A 23,863-nucleotide genomic window follows, 5' to 3' on the forward strand; every position below is an offset into this window, starting at 1 on the left:
GCCGCTCTGCTCTGAAGTGCGTTTGACGCTCACTTATTAATCATCGCATGAAAATGCTGTTTTTTCAGTTTTCCTACCTGTGCCCAACGGTCAGTGACATAGTTCTCACGCTGCCTTCAGGAATTAGACCCAAACAGGAAGGATATTAATGATTATGTAAACACAGTGCATGCATTGAATGACATTTATGACTGTCATTTATTAGCCTGAACAGCTGTTATCAGTGTGTAAAGTCATCGGAGGCAGAAGTGGACCGGTCGTACAGCAATTTCACTAACATTACAGACAGTTCCCTGTCAAAATGAAAAGATCAAATCTGTGGTAATGATAATGGAGGAATTGGCAATAGGCTTGGACAGCTGATTAAACACCATGTTTTTTTATTATGAATCTGTTAACTCAAACTAAGACATCTCCTGTAACCTCTTTATTCAGTGATTTTTGAATATTTATTTTCTGCACTTAGGTTACGTGTAAACCCAGCTGGATGGCAGAGAAGTCTGCTTCTATCTGCCAGCTGTGCAGTGCACCATAAACATGACATTCACTCTCAACAGAGGTAGTTCCTGTCAGAGGTGGAAGAATTTTTTTTTGGAACTTTAACTTAAGTAGACGAAGACATTCTTTGTAAAAATATCCAGTTACAAAAAAGTCCTGCACTTAAAATTAAACTTAAGTAAAAGTACAAACGTATTAGCATCAACACACACTTAAAATATCAAAGGTTCAAGTACTCATTAAGTATGGCCCATTTCAGGGTCATATTAAATTATTGTATTATAATTATTCATGCATTATTGTGTTCATCATTTAAATGTTGCTCTTGGGGAAGCTGGTTAGCCAAAACTATAAAATATATCATACTGTATTTATATATTGTCATAATAATCTGAACCTGCAAAGTAGTGGAGTAAAAGTATCAAGTACCATAATGAGAAAATACCCAAGTTAAGTACAAGTACCTTGTTTTCTTTCCTTGAGTATTTATATTCCAACAATGACCACTGTTATAGACTTCTGCTAAAAACTTCTGCATATTGAAGTTTTGATTTTATTTTTTTTAACCTTGTATTTTTTTACAACTGTAAAAACTATTGTTGTGAAATGCGTAAAAAATGACATTTTCTCAGAGATGGCGTTCTGAGAGACACAGGCTGATTGGAGCAGCCGCACACTTCCTCAAAACACTGGAACATCGTCAAACCTGACGAACTATACTCCGCTCGACATTTATTGGCCCACCTTTGAAACTTCTCTTGAGATAATATTTAACAGCAAAGCGCCATCACATAACTTTAGCGTCCCATGCACGCGTATCGATGGAGTTGTAATTTGGACGGATTTGGTTCAGACTTCAGCAAAGCGCGGAAACAATGGTTGGTGGTTTGTTAATACTCACATATCGATATAATGTTGACTTTCAAGGATCATTTTGGAGCCCGTTTGTGACTTGTGTGGCTTCTACTCTGCGCAGGTTTCCATCGGGAAGTTGATCCTTGGAGTCTTCGGCGTAGCAGTGGTTGTCATTTTAACAGCAGTACCCACGGCTATATTTCTGAATGGTGAGTTGATACTATTAAATGATTCATAATTGGGTTAAACACATCCGAAAGTAAGTAAATTAGTATCATAGTCACTCAGTACACACTATGACAATACACATAATTACCCCAAAAAACACACTGACGTCAGCAATGTTCCACTCGTCATTATCAGTTTGTACAGCACTTACCTTCTTTTATGGTGATGATCGTGATGTGTGATATCATATCTGTAACCTCCTGTGACCTTCAACACCCTTTCTACTGTTCCAGAGGAGCAGGCGGACAACAGCAGAACCTTCACTCTGGAGGATGCCTTTAACAGCACCATGAAACCAAAGTCTGCCAGCTTGCAATGGATCTCAGGTGGGAGAAAGTAGCCTGTTAAAAGTAGAACAGGTGAAACGTGATGTGCATCTGCAATTAAACTGTAAATGTGTCACTAAGGATGCTTTATTATCCGCCAGCTACAATATTACAAATGGTTACTTATTCACTTGGACTAATTCCCATATTCAAGTGCATATATGCATGTATTCAGATGCAGGGTAAACACACACACATGCTTAACCAATGCAAGACTTGATTTAATACACAAATCAATGCAGGATATATCAGGAGATCTACTTGCTCAGAGATTAAGTCACAATGAGTCAATTTCATCAGGATAGTTTACATTTTTTGAAGTGGGGATTTATAAGGTACTTAGTGTATCGTGGATGATGGTCTGCTCTACCCCTGTTTGGGGAAAGAGACAGGAGTTACGGCATAGAAGTTAAGTGATGATTTTTTTGTGTAAGAGGTCAACAGTTTTTCTAGACACATAAAAGAAAGACCCACCCAAAAAATCAATATCAGTTTACATGTACACTATATATTGTTTACTATCTATTCTGCTGACAGACAGCACTTTACAACCAGGACCTGCAACTGTTATATATCATCTCTTAAATCCATCTGTCTCCTTTGACAAAAAACAACCATTTTACTGAGCAGAACACGGGCGGGAGTTTCTGGGTAGTTTGTTATCTATTTGCAATAACCCTTATTATAAAGTGCAACTACTTAGGTGATGTCTTTATGAAATGTCTTGCTCTGTGTTTTATGTAAAATATCGTATTATAACTTACATTCTTTGATCTATTATCCTCACCCACAGATCACGAGTATCTGCATAGAGCTGTGGGCGATGTCTTTCTCCAGGACGTCCTCACAGGACAGTCCTCGATGTTTTTGAGCGAAGCCACGTTTGTAAGTCAGTGCAGTATTGTCCTGGAGGTCCTGAGCACTGGTCTGTGAAACTCTCTCAAATATGTGTTTTTCCAACCACAGGATGAAAGAGGTGCTGATCACTACCAGCTGTCGGCTGACCGCAAATATGTTGCATTCAGGAGCCATTATTCCAAGGTAGAGTAAGCCTGTATTTATCTGACGCATAACTAAAGTCTTATATAAAATTAAAGGGCTCACACTACATTATTTTTTTTCCAATCCCATTAGATATGGCGGCATTCATTTTTAGCTTCATATTCCCTTTATGACAGGGAATTAGGGTAAGTGCATTTAATATGTATTTGGCATATGGATACATTTATGCAGTTTCAAAAATACAGTACACTCCAGCTAAAGCATCCACTAAATGCTCCTTTTCATGCATGATGAACATTAAAGCTAACTCCACAAACCTTTTTTTTTAAAACTTAATTTCAGGGAATATATCAAACCCTCTGACCTGCCGGATGAAATCCAGTACTTCTCATGGGCTCCTGAAGGGAACAAACTGGTGAGCTTGGACTCTCAAACACATAATCCGTTGCATGTGAATAACTTTGAGTGACAGGTGGGCTTTGAAGCAGGTATCAGATGATCAACCTTTCCCAAACACTTGAGCAGAGTAAAGAGTGTGTGCTCAGTGTGTGAGATCAGAAAACAAACCAGACTGCCTTTTTCACAACTTTTCTATTTCTTTGTTTCTCTTTTTAGGCCTTTGTTTGGAAAAATAATGTGTATGTAAAGACCATCCCTGAGTCGCCCGCCAAGCAAGTCACTTTCAATGGCGAGTGGAATTTGATTTTGAATGGGATCCCCGACTGGGTGTATGAGGGTAGGTGGCCCTTATGTAATAACATGATCTGTATCTGATAGATTACCTTGATAATGATATCTGATACATCAGGTTTTAAGGTTTAATAAACTGTCTTTATCACACACACACACACACACGCACGCACGCGCACACACGCACACACACACACACACAGAGAGAATGCAGTATGTGCCAGTTCATTTGACTAGCTTCCGTGTCACTAAGACCATAAAACCATTTATAACTAGCATTTAAAACATGTTGCTAAGAGAAATGGCCCTACAGTATATAAATGGATTCCATTTAATCCCTGTGCAGATGGATTTTAAGAAGAGGTTATAGCATTATAGATGCATGACATTTTCCTAGTGTTGTAGTTTGTAATTGAACCCCAAACCCGTCTCCCACACTCCTGAACCATAAGTCATGTTCCCTTTCCCCGGTCTAGAGGAGATGTTCTCTTCCAACCGAGGCCTCTGGTGGTCCCCTGGAGGGAAGTACGTGGCTTATGCTGAGTTCAACGACACAGGGGTCCACAACATAGAGTACACCTGGTATGGGTACTACCAGTACCCCACAACTGTTTCCATTCCATATCCAAAGGTGGGACGATTATCCAGGGCGTGTTTACTCTAACAATATTGGGATCATTGTACGTCAATGTGTGTATCTTACATTCTTGTGCAGCCAGGTACTCCCAACCCTATTGTGAAGCTGTTTGTTGTGGACACTGACAATACGACAACAATTACCGAGGTTGTTGTTCCAGCCCTTTTCAGCTCTAGGTAATAGAACTATTACTCTGATTAACCTTGTATACATGTGTATTGCCTGCTATCAGGGAAGGAAATCAGAGGAACTTACCAGTGTCGTGCATTTCCTCTTCTGCCCTCAGTGAGCACTACTTGGCCACTGTTACCTGGGTGACAGATGAGCGTATTGCTGTCCAATGGCTGAAGAGAGTCCAAAACCACCTCATCCTCCAGATCTACAATTTTAATGGACTCAAGTGGGATCCTGTTGAGGTAAAACAAATGAATGTTACTGCTTAGGTTATACAAATATATAGCATAACATGTTTGCACTGGTGTTAGGATTCATCCTCTGCAGACCGCAAATATTGGTACAAAATTCTTGACACTCTGATGACATTTCTCCTTCTTAGCCTATGTCACAAACACTTGATGTTCACGACTTTGTTATCATAGTTGTACCCAACGAAAGTCATTGGTTGTTGAGAAATGAAAGGTCAATGTCCTTCGTTAGGTAAAGCATTTCTAAATTCACCTCTGTGCTGCAATAACAGTTTTGCCTAAACTGATAAGGTGTACTGTAATCTAATTGTGCCTATTGCAGCTATAAAATTGCAATTCTTTTTACAGACACTGGAGGTGAAAAGTGAAAAAGGTTGGATCGGACGGGTAAGTCCAGCACACCGTAAAGCATATTCTGCTTAAAGACCAAAAACAACAGTAAATATATGTGTTTTGGGTTTATGTTTCCATTCAACCTGCCTGTTCCTGTCCGTGAGTTTGTTCTTGTTTCACCCGGTTAGTGTTTGGTACTTTTTCTTTGGTTCTAATCAGCTTTTTGGAATAAAGCTCGTTTTTGGTTATTACCTGGATTCCTGCTTCCCTGTCTGTGTCCTGCATGTGGGTCCTATTTTCCCCAACCCTGACCGTATGTTATAATAAGTAATGTGGCTGTCAAGCATTATATGGTATTCCTCTGTTTAATAGAGCTCCATGTGCACTGGGTGACATGTTCTTGCATGATTGCACACACACTGTAATTACTTCTTCCTCAATCACACTCAACCATCCTGCTGCCAGACAGACTCACCTAATGTGGACTAATACACAGTTGAAAATTATCCCCATCCAATGCACCATTGCCTTTTATTTGACCAGGCCCTAGGGTAAGATACAACTACAGTGCAGCTATAGTTGGATGAGATGGACTTGGAGCTGACAGTTATAGGTCAGAGAATATAGTAAAATAATGTTTTTTCTTAGTTCTCTCCACCAGAACCAGTTTTTGCTGCAGACAAAAAAAGCTACTACCTGTTGATGAGCGACACCAACAAGTACAAGCACATCCATCATGTGGTCGGGGTAGGTACAATTACAGTTGGCCAGTTTTCAGTCCAGCAAAATCAGCTCTTTTTTTAAGACTTGCACACATTGTCGAAATGTTAAGTAACACATTGTGTTGTGACTCATCGTGCAGGGCACAGCTACACCTATAACCTCTGGGAAATGGGAAGCTGTTGACATCCTGAAAGTAACTGAAGACAGTGTGTAAGTCGTTGCATCATCTGCACACAGCTGCATACAAGTTCTCTTGTGTAGAAGCATAATGCTTATATCCATTCTGATTGTACAGTATCCTATACAACTGCACCATTCCAGCCAATGGAAATATGTCTGTAATGCATTGTTTTATGCACTTTCCCAAACTTTAATCTAACATTTCTGGTGTGTGTGGAAATGTTGGGAAGTTATGAGTGAGTTTAAGAGATAACTGTCATGTCCAATTAGCTGGATTTCTCCTTTGCCACAGTTTAGGATTTCCTCCCCACTCATGCATACCAATTATTCCACAGATATTACTCAAGTAACCAAGAGGCCGGGCAGCCAGGAGGAAGGAATGTTTACAAGTAAGGGGATTTAATTGAAATGTTTTACTATTTTCCTCGTTTTTAATGATACAATCTTTATTACAAAGCAGTTCTTCACACTGTGTGTTTGTGTCAGGTGGACCAAAGAAACGCACACTTGTCTAACATGTGCGATAGGTGGAGATAACTGTCAGTATAATTCCGCCTACTTCAGCCATAATGCCTCCTTCTACCGTATGCGCTGCAGTGGTCAGTTATACTTTGTTTCTCTGCATATATGTAATGTAATTATTATATAGTAACTTATTAGCTATATGTTTTGCTAATAATTTAATGTCATTTTACTCAAAGGTCCTGGCATTCCTTTCGATGCTCTCATGGATAACAGGAATAATAAAGGTAATCCACAACATTTGAATGCAATCTGAAATAATATCAACGAGGATAAATGTTATTTAATTAACTTTCTATGTTTTTGCATTTGTAGAGATAAAAGTTTTGCAGGACAATAAAGCATTTAGCAGCCTGATATCTGACATCCAAATGCCCACCATGAGTCGAGGCTTCCTCAACGTTGCAGGACACAGTAAGAGAATCCTACAACGACGATATCCAGTGTTTGCTATAAAATACACAGATGATTATTTACTATGGATTTACATATTTTTTACAGAACTCTGGTACCAGATGTTGTTGCCTCCAGGCTTTGACAAATCCAAGAAGTACCCTTTACTGATAGATGTGTAAGATAATTTATAAATATTAACAAACTATAATAATATTCAATTGTAGAAGACATTACAAACACATTTTTCCCACTCAGGTATGCTGGTCCCTGCAGTCAGAAAGCAGACTTTTCCTACAGGGTGGGCTGGGACACCTACTTGGCGAGCACAGAGAAAATCATCGTCGCAAGCTTTGATGGAAGAGGAAGCGGTTACCAAGGCGACGAGATAATGCACGCAATCTACAAAGGTCTGGGAACCTATGAGGTGGAAGATCAGATAACAGCAGCCAGGTGAGGAAAGCGAGTTTGGACGAGTCAATGCATTTCCCGCTCAAACAAACAGCTTCACCCGTTTCCCAGGAAAGCTTGATAAAACTGGAACTGACTTGTTTGTGTTCTGGAGAAGTGACACACACAGGAAATATCTTGATCAGCACCAACTGAAGATGCTGCTCAAATGTTCCTCTATTTACAACATTCTTTTTGTTTTATTACTGTATAGGAAATTTATCGAAAAGGGCTACATTGACAAAGACAGAGTTGCTATTTGGGGCTGGGTAAGTTTTAAGAATAGTATGAAAACACTTAAAAGTGCATTCAAATAAAAAGTATTTCAAAATCAAACAAGTTTTGTTCCTTAAGCATAAATGTGTTTTCATGCTTCATATGGCAATACATGTGTCAGAAATGGAGTTAATGTTTCACCCTACTGTCAGTACGTCTTCTTTACTTAAGGCTACTTAATGAGCTGTTTGTGTCTCTCAGTCTTATGGTGGATATGTGACGTCAATGGTATTGGGATCTGGAAGTGGAGTTTTCAAATGTGGAATGGCGGTCGCTCCAGTGTCCAAATGGGAATATTATGGTATTTTTGGTCTTTTAAAGTAATTTCTTCACGTTAACAACCATCCCAATCCTGACACACTCTATTAATATATGTTTCTTCCAGATTCCATCTACACCGAGCGTTACATGATGGAGCCTTCACAGAACTCTTTGGCCTACACTGTACGTTTGACAGTCTTATATTTTATCATTATTAATTATGCTATTGTCTGTCACCATAAAATACAAATATGATTGTGTGCAGAACTCGACAGTAACTGAAAGGGCCAAGAATTTCCGTGCAGTGCAGTATCTACTGGTTCATGGAACAGCTGATGGTGAGTTATGAATGGCCACAAGCATTTATTTGGACATATTGACCTTTGGTCTCACACCTCCTTCAGATCCAACTCTTTCAGCCATGAAGTTAAGAAAGAAAAAATCCGTGGTGACCCCCTGACCTTTCTGGATCCAAATGGGCAATTTGGATTGTGTTAATACATTTTCTGTTGTGTTTTTTAGATAATGTTCATTTCCAGCAGGCAGCTGAGATCTCTGAAGCTCTGGTGGAGGCGCAGGTTGACTTTGAGGCGATGGTGAGTCATTTGGAAAATTAATATTGAAGGAACAGGAGACTGTGACTGAGGAGGCTATTTCTATATAACATTAGAAAGACTGATTCTTATTATTACATTATAAGCTTATTGTGCTCATTTATGTGGCTGTGACTTTGGAATAAATAGACTCCCCCCAAGTTTGGATGGGGAGGATAGGAACGAAGGGAAAAGTCACATGAGAAAGTGTTTAGCTTGCAATATTGAAAGTAGCAAGGTCAGGTGCAGAGACAGAGAACACAAAGAGGTAGTCAGAACAGCACATCGCACCGGCCTTCACTTTGTATGGGAGCCGCACTCCCATGTAAAGCTAGGAAGCAACATTATGGTTTTCCATTATATCTGAAGAAACGTTAGAGAAAACAAATTAGTATGATGGTGCCAGAGTAGGGGGGGACTTCCACAGGCCGGCCAAATGCTGATTGGAATGTCGTGTTGCCAAGAGACTCTATCTGAGTCTGCGCACCAACCAAAGAGAACCAAGTCTAAACCATGGTATCTCTTCAGCTCGTCTTGACCAATCATAAATGTACGGGCAACGCCCTGTGTAATAAAATGTATTGTCGCACGAGGTTCGAGGCTCTTTAGGGATTTGGTGCTGACAGATTACAGCTTTGCTGTCTGTGATTGCTATGACGTGACGGAGTCCTTGGCCAACTGATATATATCTTTTGCTCTCTTTACAATAAATAGTTAAACTTAGAAGTTGTCTGTCTTTTCTGGAATTCTGAACTCAACATCACCTAAAATAATAACATGTTTTCCCTTGTCTTTCAGTGGTACACAGACAAGGATCATGGGCTTACAGGCGCAGCCAATAAACACGTCTACACCCACATGAGCCACTTCCTAAAGAGGTGCTTTGCTTGAAGTCCGCCTCATGTGAATAAAAAGGGATACTTCATTTAATTTGAAAGGCACATTTCGTTATTAATGCCAGGAAAGTACAAAATGAGTTGAAGTCATATTGTCATTCTGTGTCGGTGTTGTGCTGAAATCAGTCAGAAAAATACATTATTACTTGTAACTAAATGTGAAAAATGTGATTTATTTTTTCAAAGTTTTTTTTCTAAATTAAATGTAAATTGGTCCTGAAGTGTACTTGTTTTACTTGGGTGAGTTTCTATTTTAATGAGATGGTTGTCTGTTTGATGTAAATTAATTTTGAATAAAAAAGTGTTTTGTTTGGGATATCATGTTCTTTATTCTGTTAAACGGGATTACTGCGTAACAACGATCATCTTTTTTATATTAGTACAGTCAACAGCTATGCTAGCGGTTCAGTAAGGCTTAGCTTTGAGCTATATGCCCATGATATCATTGCTTAAGCAGCAAATTAGCAACAATTAGCATTATACCTTACATCAGTATTATAAGTATGTTAGCGATGTAAGTGATATGAAAAAATGTATATTTATTTACCTACAACTAAATTGTGTTGTCCAATATTGATTTGCGTCATCATGGATGAAATCCTACTTGACTCAACTCTGATTGGTTAGCTGTCTGTCTCTGTTGTGATAAGTCCCACCCCTTAGTCTATCACATATATATGTTGGAGCGCTAGTCAATAGAAGCACGAGTGTTACGTAGTGATGTCACTATGTCGCGGATGCAAGTAAAGGAGTCCAATGGGGGCGTGTAAAGAAGGGGGGGGGGGAGTGTGTAGGAGAGAAACTTCCTCTGGAGGGATCACAGGGATTTCAACCTTTGCAGACCATTTACACACTACAGGAAGGGAGAACACCAAAAGGCATAATAGGGCCCCTTTAACAAACGTGTGACACTAAGAGCCATATAGCAATAGATGACCATTTATTGTCATACACCATCAATCTCTATTGAACACTGGCCCTTGTAAAAACGGAGATAACTGCCACTGATGCATATAAACGGTCAATATCACCCATCTTTTAAATGTGATCAGACAGAAACCACTAATAGTGACTCATCTTCCAGATATGACAGCACACATATCACTTCCCATCATGATGACACAGTAGCACATTAAAGCATCTTCCCTTCGTTCTGTTTAACAGGATGAGCTGCTGTTGTTTGATCTTAACACCGAAGTACCAGCTGGCATCACGCATGGATAGCACCTTTCCTTTCGGGACAAATGCTCGGCTTGTTGATTCGGCCGATGTGACGGGGCCCGTGTCTAATGGGTTGAGAGTAACAGGTTGACCTGCCAGAGTGGTTAAACTATCCCACCTGAGCAGACAAATCGTCCTCCTTCTATTACAGTATATAAGAACAGAATGTAAGAGAGGAGGGTTAGAGTCAGACAAGCAGAGGAACTAACGGCACCGTTCTTGTGAAGGAAAGAAGAAGAAAAGGTGAGTTGTATTGATTGCAATTAGGAAACCACATTAGCTTTAACTTTTTGATCCAATATGCAAACTTTTTTCTTGTATGTGTGCGTGTGCTGCGCTGTAGGTTAGAACCATGAGAAGCTTCCTAGCTGGTATCCTTCTGGTTGTGGGGTTTGTTCAGAGCAGCTGGCAGGTTCCTCTGCAGGAGGCGGGTGACAGCTCAAGGTACAGAAAATACTGTTTTGTCTTTTATCTATGGCCCATTGGTTTTGTACATTTAGGAATGCAGAAATAGAACTTTATCCTTCATGAAAAATACGTTTTAAATTGTGGTATATGTGGGTCATTTTAAGTTCAATTCCAAAAAGCAACTTTCATCGGATAGTCAGCACGATTTAGGTGACATGAGACAATACTGAAACTGAGAAATGTCTCAAAAATATCCCATCAAATTGGATAAAAGGCTTAAAGTCATTTAGAGAAGTAAAACAGGGGAGGATTTGCTCTACATTCCCTTTCTGTTCGGGAATTATAATGCTGAAAATGTGGATTACCCTATTTATAAATACAGAAAATGTTAATTAAGATATAAGAAATAATAGCGAAAATGGGAGATTTAATTTAAAGTGCTAAATGTACACTGTTTTACATCTGGGCATATGTTTGAAGATTAATAATAAATATACTACATCTGATTTGTTTGCATTATTTGAAGTGTTTTGGAAAATTCTACGCAAACCTAACCAATGGATTTTGGTAATGTGAAGGGGTCATCTGTGTAAACTCACAGTGGTTTCCTCTTGTAGCTTTGAGGCAGACAACACATCAGCGGATGAGCCGTGGGAGCTGTCCAACATGAAGAAACATTCGGAGGGAACCTTCTCAAACGACGACAGCAAATACCTGGAGGACCGGAAGGCTCAGGACTTTGTCCGGTGGCTGATGAACTACAAAGGGAGCGGGTCAGTATGGGATCTTAAGAATATCAATTGTGAAGTGCTTTGACTTTTCTAGGTTATATTCAATGTGCAATATGCTACAATCACTGTTAAAGGGGCAGTGGTGGAGTTTTTACAACAACAGAAAAACACTGAACTACAAGTAAAAATCCTGCATTCAAAAATGTACAGAAGTATTATCAGCTATATATATACTTAAGGGATCTCAACCTAGGGTTTGTGCCCCTTTAAAGGGTTAAAATATATATCTAAAGGTTGTTTTTGGGACATTATTTTCTTTCTCTTTGCTTTTTTAACATATGGTATAGAAGTCAAAAGAAAAGCCCATAGAAAACAAGGTAAAGGCAAAGCAACTATGTCTGTCAGATAAATGTAGTGGGGTAAAAAGTAGAATATATCGCTCTGAAGGATAGAAGAGTATACATAAAAGTAGCATAACATATTAAGCGTTAGATATAGTACAATTTCTACCACTGGTTAACAGGGATGTATTAGTGAATAAAGTGTATATTTCGGACTTATGATACATTAAACTCTAAAACAATCTGAACATTTTCCCTCACTGTGTTTTCAGTGCTGAAGAAAAGCGCCACGCTGATGGGACCTTCACCAGCGACGTGAGCTCGTACCTCAAGGACCAGCTAATCAAAGACTTTGTTGCCAGGCTCAAGGCTGGACAAGTCAGAAGAGCGTAGGCTGCCCGCCCCCCTCCCTCCTCCCTCCCTCTCCTCCTTCTTCAGTACCCAAACCCCTATCGGCCTGCCTGTGTCTGATTCCACCATGACGAGAGAGACAGTCAGAGAGATATAATCACCTGCTTCTCCATCTTTTTTCCTTTCTGTGCTTTTTCTTGATGTCCCTTGTGGTTGTGTTGAAATAAATCACCTGAACTTTTTGCACTGCGTTGATTGATATCTTACTATTGTGTGACGATTGAGTGGAATGATTATTTTTGACAAAAAGGTGCAAGCGGCCTATGAACAAATCATGGAATGATCAAAGAAACACCCGGTAATCACCAATCAGAAAATAACTACAATAAAAATGACGATTTTCTGATGAATACTGCACTGCAGGCCTAACATCAGAGTTAAAATGGCAGGTTGGCCACATTGTGGGCTACTGACCCTTAATGGGCAGTGTTTACATTGTGTACATACTCAGATCTCAAATGGACAGACGGGGCGAGGCGCTCAGCAGGAGGCATGTTGATGGAAGCTTCACCAGTGACGTGAACAAGGTGCTGGACTCCTTGGCTGCAAAGGAATATTTACTCTGGGTCATGACCTCCAAACCTTCAGGGGAGAGGTAAAACTCAGTCACATGGCTCTGATCATGTACAGAATACTTGGCTCGGCATGATTGTGATTTTCTTTCTTTTGCAGTAAGAAAAGACAAGAGGACCAATAAGACTCTCTTCAGGGACTCCCTTTGATGCTGCATTCTAAGCCATATACCGAAGGAATAAAAAGCCATACTGCTTTGCATGTTGTTATGCCATTTCAATTTGTACGTCTTTTTTTACTTACTGTATGTGATGCAGAGACAAAAAAATCTTCCACATTCATATGGTGCACCAGAGAGAAGAAATGAAATTGAGGGGCAGATTTTTTGTACAAATTTAAATTATTTTCTATATTTTTAAGGTGAAAACAAGAACACAAAAAGTGAAATCTCAGGTAGATAGGAAACACATGTAGTGTAGATGGTTTTCATTGCATATGATTGTATCCGCTCTGCAAAATAAAGTTTTTCATTGTGTGTCTGTGGAAGTTATTGTAAATGATTAGCTGATGGGTTTAGCCTTGGACAAAGACAGCATAGTTCAAAGTAAAAAGAGTAAATGTACTCACGCCTTATCTTCTCTTCGCAGTCACTTCATGCAATCCAGTTTTTGTTACATCTCAAAGGATCAGGCATCAGGGAAATCTATAACAGAATTCAGACCTGCAGGAAATCCAACAGTCTCACGGATTATTTCCACAATTTCTACACTCATTTTAAACTGGAAAAGCAGTCTTTCTGGGCATCAACGGCTCAGAGACACTCTGTCCTGTAGCTCTGCAAAGACATGAAGCTCCTGATGTCAAAGTCCTTGTATGGAATAACTGAACAATTACTTATAGAAAGAAGTACATTGATCTTTGACCTACCTGTTGACAATAGCAAACATATAGGGATCAATAAAGAACCACATCATTCATCATTGTAGATCTTTATTTATGCTCTCGCTCCCATTCTCAATAAACAAAGCACAATTTAACAACAAATCTGAACTGATAGTTTCTTTACAGGTGTCTTAAATTATTTAAACAGAAAGCGTACATTTCATTTCAAACCTTCTACATGTATCACTACCAAATTTAAGGCAGATTTCCACACAGAAGTGGTCAAAATATTTGATATTGATATAATTCTGACCCCTTATTAGTTTCTCTAAACAACTAAGAACCATCAATTAGACAATGGGAAAAGAACATCTACAACAAAACCTGCCTTCAACACTGACTTCATGTTAGTAATATATTAATAACATTTTACATGAATAAAATATACTATGTTTTATACATTGTTAAGACTCTTTACCATTTATTACATGTTGCCCTTCCCAGAAAAAAGGTATTATTGCATCTCTAGAAGTAACCACGGTCTGCAGCAAGACATTCATGTCCGATTCAACAGCATGCAGGTGTTTTGCTTAAAACAATTAGCTTCAGATGCTAAAATATTGAGGGTCATTTGGAGAGAAGATCACATGTCCATGGATGACACTTACTGACAAGATGACAAAGAGTATGCAGGTGGAAAACATGGAGCTTAAAATAGTGTCACTCTAGTTCAGTATTTGCAAAATGGATGAAAAAGGGATTGAAAAGCCAAGGCGAGTAGCTGCAGGTACTGAACGCTCCAGCACTATGCTCAGATGCTAGCATGGACATGTGTGCCAGTAACTGTCATTAAACGAAGAGCTTTGCTCGGTCAATATGCTTATTCACTTTTCTTGTATAGAGATAGACCGATACCACTCTCGTGTCTGTTTGCTAAAAATTAAGCTGTCGCATGCTACCTGCCAAAAAATAGCAGCAACAAAAGAAATACCTTTTTACATTTTGGTTTTTGCACAGATAATACAAACAACATTTAAAGTTATTAATCAGAGACATTTTGGCTATTTTTGTTACATTTGGTCAGAGCCAGCCTAGCTGTTTACGTGTTTTAAGTCTAGAGCTAGCAGGCTGCTCGCTCTAGACTTATGTTTAGTGTGCAGGCATGAGAGGGGTATCGATCTTGTCATCTAACAGAAAACGAATGAGAGTAATAACCACTCCTTTAACTCGTGCGGGGGAATGCTTTACTGGACGAGAGACATTTATTTGTAAAATAGAAAGGGAGACAACTCTGAAGTGATATGAGCTGTTACTGTCACAAAAACATTAAGATATACAGAATATAGAAAATGTATATTTAATACTTTCAAAAAAATGACTAGTTTTGTTATATAACCAACTCCTAGATACCAGTGAAATAGATTAGTAATGGCAAATGTCTACTTTTCGAGGTGCATCAAGTCAATAGAGGCATTAAATACTGCACACACAATCCACACATCGGCTGTGGCAGGCTTAGGAAAACTTACAACTACTGTTGGAAAAATATAAAAACATACAAAATACAAATAAAGTAGATTTAAAAATTGTTTAAAATTGTTATTTAATTGGCCCATTGACACAGCAGCTTTTGTAAGTGTCGTATAATTCTGGCTTCCGTCTGTTGCTGGTATCACCAAACATTGATATACATCGAAAAAGAACACAAATCTGTCCTGATTCCTTCCCGTGCTAATACTGTTTCTAACAATTCTTTGTTTTACACAACTTGCACAGAGACTTACATGACAAAAACACAGTGTAGCACAGTACAAAGGTGGTTGAGTGTGGCACGGTACAGCTTTTTTTGTTTTTTGATCTACTGCTTGACAGCACAGTGGCACCGCCAGAAAGTAGGTGTCATCACAAACTTGTCTCCCTGTCCAAGCTCTTATCATGCCTCCGGCGTTTGTGTCGCTTTTCGCCGCTAGAACTGCACGGGAAAAAAGCAGAAATGTTAAATGTGGAAAATTCCCATATGTTGGTGTTTATTGTACGAGACTGGATTTTCGGACATTTTAGACCTAAGTGCAGACTACAGATGCAATTAATCAATCAAGCATGATCACACAGCATGCAAAAAGCTCAATAAGATCAAAGAAAATAACTCACTAATTTTCATATACATTTATCACCCAGCGTTACCTTGAATTTTCAAAGAATACTTATTCTTCTAGCATCCCTTTAAATGGAAACCCTGGGTAGATTGAAGTAAATGGGAGCCACATTTATATACATCCATTAAGAAACTGTCACAAAACCTGTGCAGTATAATGTATGTCCTATTTATGCAGATGTACTCTCACTACTTTCCCTCAAATCTAATTTAAGAAAAAAGACTAATAGTGCTAAGTGCAGCCCCTGTTTACTTCAATTCATCAATCATGTATTTAGTTTATCATAGAGGCATGCAAACATGTGTGTTTACCACCGGGGAAATAATTGATGAACAAATGTTTACTATGTGGTTGAAGTATTCCTTTAATACTTGAATGATAAACCAAATGTACAATCATACTAAATGTCCTTGAAGTAACATGCACATCCAGTTCATGTTGTGATTATCAATCAAAATCTATGTATTAATGATGTATCTATTAATCACTTGCAGCACAGAGCAATCAACATGCAACAGCACTCGCAGGAAACACACAGGACTCTGCATGCCGACGGGAAGCGGGAACATCTTACCTTTATCAGCTTCTGAGAGGTTAGGAAGGGGAGCTTGGGGTTGGAATGAGAGAGGCAGGCAGGAGACACTATGTTAGTCTACTCTGTGGGAACTCTGTGAGTGCAGGGCTGCTCTAAACCTTTTTTACATAAACATACTAGCTGCTCACTTTCCTGGAAAAACAAAGAGTAAATGCTCCATAACACTTCAATAATAAACACCTGCCACTTCATGCTTTGACACCCAAAGACATCATGTTCCCATTGGAATAGACAAAATACTCTGGAAGTCTATGTGATGTATCTGAAAAACGTGTGTATATTTGTTGATGTGAGCGTTATATGGATAAGGAGGCTAACCTTTTAGCGCTTGGCTCCTTCTTCGTGGTCTCACTAGGGTCGACATTCTTCCACACATTTCCGAAAGATCCTTTAGACATCTCATCAGTGATGTTCACTGTGGCAGGGTCACACCTTAAAATGCACACGCAAAAGGAAAAATGATAAGTAACTTTGCTTATGAAGTGACAGCTGCAGAACAGAAGCTGTTCACCGGTTATAAGGTTTTAAAACAATATGTGTACTTTCTTTCTTGCAGAGACAAAGAAAAGAATATTGAAATGACTCTTATAGAATAGAATTGGGAGGGATGAAACCCTCTTTAATGGTCACATGCAGAGCACACAGCACACGCAGTGAAATGTGTTCTCTGCTTTTAACCCATCCTAGCACCAGGAGTCTAGTACTAGGAGCCACAGTGGGCAGCTATTGTACAGCACCCGGGGAGCAATGGGAGTGAGGGGGGAAGGGGGATGTCCGATGCCTTGCTCAAGGGCAGCACGGCAGGGCAGGAGGTGAACTGGGACCTCTCCAAGTAGAAGTCACACACCATATTTAGGTCTGGTCGGGGACTTGAACCGGCGACCCTACGGCTCACAGTCCAAGCCCCTACTGACTGAGCCACTGCCGGACCATACATACAATATGTACAATGAATATACAGATACAGCCAGAAGATTGTTAGCCTCGCTTAGCATATTGACTTGAAACAGCTAGCCTGAATCTAGCACAAGGTAACCCAATTCAGGGGTTATCTGCTGTTTTGTTCTTTCCCACCTAAAAGTGGTATCAATCTCCTGATATTAGAAAAAGAAAGAGAATATGCTTATTAAACAAAATAAGAACCTACTCCAAGTCTTAAAACATTTTCACGACATGTGATTAGTGGGTTAAATGCAATGAAATGACTTACTTGAGGTGTCCCTCCATTGGCACTTGTACAATGCCTTCTTCCTCTACAATAATACTGTGCTCCTCCTGACGAAAGAAACACAAGAAGAAAAGGGGAACCCTGCATGAATAGAAGCTCCTTCCACTGCAGTGGTGGAAGGGTTAAGTCATCAGAATTGGCATTGGATCATCTATGTTTGGAATGGAGGCCGGTTGATGGAAATGATCCAAAGCAAGGGGCCGGGAAAAAGGTGGCTTGAAATATGAGCAATCATATTAAGAGCTTCGGATACAGTAAATACTACAACAGCATAGTGGAGTGCATATATTGTGTTTAATTAAATCAAACAACATAGCCCCAAGGCCGTTATAGATCTAAATGGTAAGTTCAGAACTCAGTAGGCCTACATGTGAAGCTAATTTAACCATCAACATCATTTAATTTGATTTAATTTAGGTGAAATTATAGAATCATTCACGCAGAGATGCAATAAATGACAGGAGTTGTCACTACAGTAGCTAGTACGTGAGTTCGAAACCCGAGCCCGCCACAGTTTTCAGGCATTGTCTTCCCCTCTATCTCTCAATTTAACACCCTCTCTGGAATAAAGGTACTCTGGCTCAAAAAAAAAAAAGTAGATTACTTTTTAACATTATACTCAAAGGGCCAGAAAATATCACCCCGGGGCCGGATTTGGCCCGCGGGCCGCCAATTGAATAGCCCTGCTGAGTCTATCACTGCACCTCTTCGTCTGCATCCTCTAGTTTCTTCTTCTTCCACTCGGGCATCAGATCATCCAGCCAGCTCAGCTCTCTCTTGGTGAACATGAGATCCAGCAGCTTCCGGATAAACACCAGAGCCAAGACCTGATCCACAGAAACACACGTGTCAATCAGACAGAAGTATACTATACATGCATACAGTGGAAAGTGACAATGACCACCTATGTGCAATATGTGCTAGATGTGCAATATATATAGATGCCGTTAATAACTGTGTAATATATACCTGGCTGCTAAATCCTAAGAACTATTACAGGATGTGTATTTTTTTAAATGATGTAACTTTTTATTATATATTTTTTTTTTCATAACTTAGTACTTTTTTTTTTTTTTAAATGCATGTCACATATTTAACATATAACGTCACATTAAGCTGTCTGTGGCTCTTTTTCCTGCTGTAACTATGTACATTTCCCCTCTGTGGGACTAATAAAGGTATTCTGATTCTGATTAAGTACAATTTTGCAGTAATTATACTTTACTTTTGCTTGTTATTGAGTGTTTTGACATGAATTTATTGGAACTTGCATGCATACACAAACACACTGCTGTTACCATCATGGGGAAGACGATGGCCGCCTTGGAGGTCTTGATGACCCAGAGCAGGACCAAGCAGGTGAGCTGGACGATGGTGAAGAGGTGCACCTTCCTCAGAGGGACGTGCCGAAGGTAGATGAAGTCCGGCTGATGTTTGGCCGGCATGCCGAACAGCCTCAGACGGTCAAAGAACTGCACAGATACAAACAAGAAATCACCCTGCTTCTTTTCCCAATGACTTCTTCTGACAAAATACCAGCATGCAGTATTCCCAGCTCACCTGAATGCCTCTGAGGGAGGAAGCCCCCATGTAGAGGAAGACTCCGTACAGCACAGGCATGGGGATGAACTAGAGACAGAAGGATATATATTCAGGTTCAGGGCTAAAACTATTTGAAGATAATTATTTCTCTTATACACTTGTTAAGATGGTGTTTAAGTCAATTTTAGCAAACACAATGATATATTATGGAGCCAGGAGAGAGGGGCAATATTAAGAGTCAAATTTAGGAACATATTCTTACCCCTAATTTTATGACATTTTCATCTTGATAGAAAATAAATAGACAATATTAGTGCTGTTTTATGTTGGTACTGTATTTGTCACTATGTAGTATATTTGTGTGTTTCTCCCCTGACCTTTAGCACAGAGGTCATGAAGACGGAGCAGCCCATCAGGGTGAAGATCATGAGGCCGGTGAAGCGCTGCTCTCGGATACCCAGGAACTTGGGCTGCTCTCCGGGGGCCGAGCACTCCGACTCCAGCTTCAGGCTGTTCACGTGGGAGATGGAGAGCACGGTGGCTGCCACGAACCACGGCAGGCCCATCACCGAGCACACCCCCAGCATCACCCCCACCACAAACAGGTCCAGGTGGTAGCCACAGCCTTTCTGCACGGACGGGACAAGGACAGTTGGGTTCAGATTTAGCAGAGTTCATAATAAACAATGAAGCTCTCTAAAGTGTTGAAATACCTTTAGTTTGTGCTCCTTCCTGTTGATGATGACGGCTGTGATCTGCTGGTCCATGAAAATGAGGATGGTGCAGAGGAGAGCAGGGAGGAAGGTGATGATGGTGGTCCACCAGGGGTTGGGCCCCACAGGGTTTATCAGCCAGCCACGATCATCCCTGGTGGGCTGGAGAGAGGGAAAGGTATGTGATTAAATGTAGAGACTATTTGTTGTTCTACAAGCCTCCTGAGATACATTTTGGATTTCCTACAAAACAAGTTACATTGTTTCTGTGCCTTTTATTTTCCAGATCTAAAGTAGGAGTTATCAATGCATACACAAGCTTTCATGTGGACTTACTTTGAACTTGCTGGGGACCTGCAATTTGGGTGAGGGGATCCCCAGGGCGTAATCTACAAGAACCATAGTCAGGATGGTGATGAACACAGCAAAGTCACTGATGATGGCGCGCACCTGCAGGGAACAGAGAGGCACAGTCTTCACACAAAGCCCATGCTACCCACACATAGAGAATACTCAGGAGCAAAACTAGAAGCCAATAGCCAGACAAAGGCACTTCTGTTCCGATAAACCCAATGATTTGTTTTGTTCATTTTTATTTCTCTATTATCAGAATGAATACAAAGTTTAGCCCAATGCTAGTTTCAACTTGTTTTGGTCATTTAAAGGGGCCCTATCATGCTCTCTTTCAGGTTCATATTTGTATATTATGCCTCTTATGTGACATGTTTACATGCTTTAATGTTCAAACAAGTGTACTGTACTTCTTGGTCTGCTTCAATGCCTGACTAAGAATATTATTTATAAAGTATTGAACATTGCTCTGTTCAATTAAATGCACTGGGAGCAATAAAACATTAAGCAGTGGTGTTGCAGAGGACAATATATATTCATCACCAAAAGGAGGCGCCTGCATACTGTGGATTGGTTTGCAGAAGTCACGCCACACATTGGCTCATGAGTGTCATGAATCATAGATATTGCACACATAGAAATGCCACACAGACTGCAGGATATTTGCTGTGTAATAATACAACCAATAGATGGCAGCATTATCTAAAATGTCACAGACAGAGGCAAGAAACCCAATTTCAGAGTAATACCAATGCAAAGTGAATGGAGGAGTGTAACTGGAGTGTGAGGTCGGCCCAGACACTAGGGGTTTTTAAATCCTCACTCAAGACACACTTTTTCTGTCTGGTCAGAGCGGAGTATGACACCTGACTATTCCCTGTGTTTTTGTTTTTTATACTTCTGTTGTATATTATTGTCTTTTATTGTGATTGTAGTAAAGTGTTTTTATAACATGTACAGCACGACCAAAAATCGCTTTTAAATGTGTTATATAAATAAAACTTGTTTTGATTTGATAACAAATGTAAAAGCAGGTCATACACTTAAGCGTCCTCTTAAAGATGTAATGTGTCTTTGTTTTTATGAATTACTCAGAGAGATGTAGTGCTGCTGCTGCTGCGTACCTTGGTGGGGAAGTAACGGCTCGTCTTGAACTCCTTGAGGAATGCGGCCATGAGGACGGTGGAGAAGAACAGGACCACGCACCAGAAGAGGACGTCCGGGACGTAGGGGCCATGGGGTCCGCAGGCGGTACCCTCAAACTCCCCGTGAAACATCTCGCACTCCTACTGGCCACAGAGGAGATGGTGATGATGATGATGGTGGGGATAATAATCAGCCAATTAAAATGACAGGGGAGATAATGGCGATGATGGTGTCAGTGGTGAATTAGTGAACAACATCCAGTAATAGTTTATTTATTACTCTGCTTTAAATGTCCGTATAGTGGTACACGATTCACCCATTTGCGTTCAATCCCAACAGCTTTTAAAACCATTTGCTCCACATCTACAAGCGTGTGTAGGAGTGACGCAGCATTACGCCACCGGCACGAATCTACTCTTCACAGTTTATCTCCGTGCCCATTCTGCACGTCTAAATCCTGTGAAATCCTTCCCACATGTTTTTAATCCCCGCCTAGACTTCTGACGCTTCCTGATGAAGCTAAGTGTGGGAGACGCGACACTGTGCCAAAGACTGGCAAAAACACCCCCAACTTTCTAGTGTTTTTATGTTAGTGAGTCTGGGAAAAGAACTGTTATCAGATGTGCTATTTCTGTCTGTGTTTTGTTCTCCCCTCCACTCGAGATCACACTTTGACTGCTCTTTGCGAACAGCAGACAGAGACAGATCATGTGTCTCGGAGTGAAATGTAGGGGGGGCTGGTCCTGTGTCTCGTGGGCCCATTAAGTAATGAACGCATTATATATGTGCAGTTATTTTGATATGATTTTCTCCAAATGTCAAGGGTTCCTTACCTTGACCTCCAGCATGGTCCAGTTGACCTGTGAGACTGAGATGTTTTTCTCTTCCCAGAACTGCAGAGTGTCATTGCTGGGGTTTATGGGCTCCACACATGCACACCTATGGAGGGTATTTGAGAGGACAAGGTGAATATTATAATCTGAAATCAAAAAACTTGTAATCGTAAAGAGAAAAAACAACAAACAAAAGAAACAAGCTAATTCAAACTAGGTTCTTTAAGAGAAAGGGGACATCATTGAGGACCATGGGACAGTTTGGGACACGCTCTGATATAAGAATCATTCTGGATTCTAAGGGTGATACCGGTATGAATTTGATACACCCTTTCCCCTCTTTTCTTTTTAATTATGATCCTGCGAACGTATTCTTCCAAGAACAGTGACCAAGCAGGACATTCCTCAGCTGAGAAACAACCCTGTCATTGTTCTCTGGAGTATCATTTATGTTTCCAAATAACCCCGAAAAGTGGTTTGGGCATTACTGGGCTGATATTTCTGGTCACTTTCAAGGGCTTAGGTTTGGTCTTTAGTTGGGAAATGGTGGCTCTGATCATCAGGGTCACTTTAAGAAAGCAATCCACAGACCTGCAGTAACAGGGATTATTTGATCAAATCCAAGGCACTAAAAAAACCCTAATGAGCTATAGATACAATTCATACATACTAGGGCTGATCAATTAATCGTATTTTAATCGCAATTACGATTTTGGCTTGCAATGATTATGTAAACAACATAATCGAAATAAAACGATTTTTTTTTTTTTTTGTATTGGTTTTTCAGTTGAATTATACTTAAAGTTCAGGGTAATCAAGTGTTATAAACATACTGTTAAAAAAAATGTTTTTATGTTTTCAAAGTAAATGGATAGTCGTTTTTAATAATCGTGATATCAATAATTGACCCAAATAATCGAGATTATGATTTTTGCCATAATCGAGCAGCCCTAATACATACTGACATGTGTTTTCCTCTGCTGTGTTAGTTATCTGTAATCCGTATCACTGACATTTATAATTGTTTTAAATCATTTAAAGCTATAATACCTAAATAATCTAGAAAATAATGGACGGATAAATCAAAAGGTCTAATGGAAACAAATCATTTGATGCACTCTTCACAACACTTCTGACATGTTATTTTGCTGGCATTTTACAAAAGTAAAAAGGTCAGCATCCCCTGCTGTCCACTTCACCAGAATAGAGAAGCACAGAAGGAGCTCTTGGCCTGACATCACCACTAGCCAGCTTATGTGTTGGGATAATGCATGATGCTCCTGACACACTCTCAACATGGGATGTATTCACCATGAAGCAAAACCCATTACAGAGAAACTGGACAGTGTGTCGACAACACAACGACACCATCTGTCGTGATGATGCTGCAAAACACGTTCATGTGCTCCGGGTCAATGTGCATGCAACGATGACAGCATCATTCCAGCTTCAAGGGGTTAGACTGGATAATAAAAACTTTGTTGATCATTTTCCAAATGATCTG

The 23,863-nt window shown here is 39.9% G+C and overlaps 3 protein-coding genes across 7 annotated transcripts in view; 2 read left to right on the forward strand and 1 right to left on the reverse strand.

Moving 5' to 3' along the window:
• The first annotated feature begins 1,159 nt into the window (after positions 1-1,159).
• On the forward strand, positions 1,160-9,604 carry LOC117458452 (dipeptidyl peptidase 4-like). Its single transcript, XM_034098933.2, has 26 exons — positions 1,160-1,376; positions 1,475-1,562; positions 1,815-1,907; positions 2,701-2,792; positions 2,874-2,948; positions 3,042-3,094; positions 3,252-3,324; positions 3,525-3,645; positions 4,076-4,230; positions 4,315-4,412; positions 4,523-4,652; positions 5,010-5,048; positions 5,643-5,741; positions 5,857-5,927; positions 6,233-6,286; positions 6,384-6,496; positions 6,599-6,646; positions 6,735-6,833; positions 6,921-6,990; positions 7,071-7,265; positions 7,477-7,531; positions 7,740-7,839; positions 7,924-7,982; positions 8,065-8,137; positions 8,322-8,395; positions 9,191-9,604. Exons 1-26 carry the CDS (start codon positions 1,374-1,376, stop codon positions 9,281-9,283), a joined length of 2,223 nt encoding a protein of 740 aa, XP_033954824.1. The 5' UTR covers positions 1,160-1,373; the 3' UTR covers positions 9,284-9,604.
• A 1,084-nt stretch (positions 9,605-10,688) lies between these two features.
• Positions 10,689-13,097, forward strand: LOC117457327 (glucagon-1-like). The gene is made up of 6 exons (XM_034097342.1): positions 10,689-10,752; positions 10,853-10,953; positions 11,535-11,690; positions 12,262-12,378; positions 12,852-12,995; positions 13,073-13,097. The coding sequence occupies exons 2-6, from the start codon at positions 10,862-10,864 to the stop codon at positions 13,095-13,097; spliced, it is 534 nt and encodes a 177-aa protein (XP_033953233.1). The 5' UTR covers positions 10,689-10,752; positions 10,853-10,861.
• A 789-nt stretch (positions 13,098-13,886) lies between these two features.
• LOC117458458 (sodium-driven chloride bicarbonate exchanger-like) overlaps positions 13,887-23,863 on the reverse strand; it is a 34,225-nt gene continuing 24,248 nt past the window's right edge. For 4 of the 5 annotated variants that reach the window (XM_034098979.2, XM_034098945.2, XM_034098963.2 and 1 more), the window contains 11 exons: positions 22,360-22,465; positions 21,505-21,666; positions 20,366-20,479; positions 20,030-20,191; positions 19,694-19,945; positions 19,335-19,403; positions 19,073-19,246; positions 18,479-18,601; positions 17,757-17,821; positions 16,865-16,978; positions 13,887-15,767 (listed from right to left, as the gene is read on the reverse strand). In XM_034098979.2, the coding sequence (XP_033954870.1) occupies positions 15,698-15,767; positions 16,865-16,978; positions 17,757-17,821; positions 18,479-18,601; positions 19,073-19,246; positions 19,335-19,403; positions 19,694-19,945; positions 20,030-20,191; positions 20,366-20,479; positions 21,505-21,666; positions 22,360-22,465 (1,411 nt within the window). In that variant the 3' untranslated portion in view covers positions 13,887-15,697. Of the gene's footprint in view, positions 15,768-16,525; positions 16,559-16,864; positions 16,979-17,756; positions 17,822-18,478; positions 18,602-19,072; positions 19,247-19,334; positions 19,404-19,693; positions 19,946-20,029; positions 20,192-20,365; positions 20,480-21,504; positions 21,667-22,359; positions 22,466-23,863 lie in introns of all 5 variants that reach the window. The other variant, XM_034098972.2, reaches the window with a different exon arrangement.

Source organism: Pseudochaenichthys georgianus, chromosome 2 (assembly GCF_902827115.2).
Source record: "Pseudochaenichthys georgianus chromosome 2, fPseGeo1.2, whole genome shotgun sequence".
Taxonomy (NCBI): Eukaryota; Metazoa; Chordata; class Actinopteri; order Perciformes; family Channichthyidae; genus Pseudochaenichthys; species Pseudochaenichthys georgianus.

Coding starts and splice junctions, on each gene's coding strand:
- LOC117458452 (XM_034098933.2), top strand. Junction 2,949..3,041: donor TCAGGAGCCATTATTCCAAG/GTAGAGTAAGCC, acceptor CAATCCCATTAG/ATATGGCGGCATTCATTTTT. Junction 6,647..6,734: donor GGATAACAGGAATAATAAAG/GTAATCCACAAC, acceptor TTGCATTTGTAG/AGATAAAAGTTTTGCAGGAC.
- LOC117457327 (XM_034097342.1), top strand. CDS start 10,862: ATGAGAAGCTTCCTAGCTGGTATCCTTCTGGTTGTGGGGTTTGTTCAG. Junction 10,954..11,534: donor GAGGCGGGTGACAGCTCAAG/GTACAGAAAATA, acceptor TTCCTCTTGTAG/CTTTGAGGCAGACAACACAT. Junction 12,379..12,851: donor GCTGGACAAGTCAGAAGAGC/GTAGGCTGCCCG, acceptor GTACATACTCAG/ATCTCAAATGGACAGACGGG.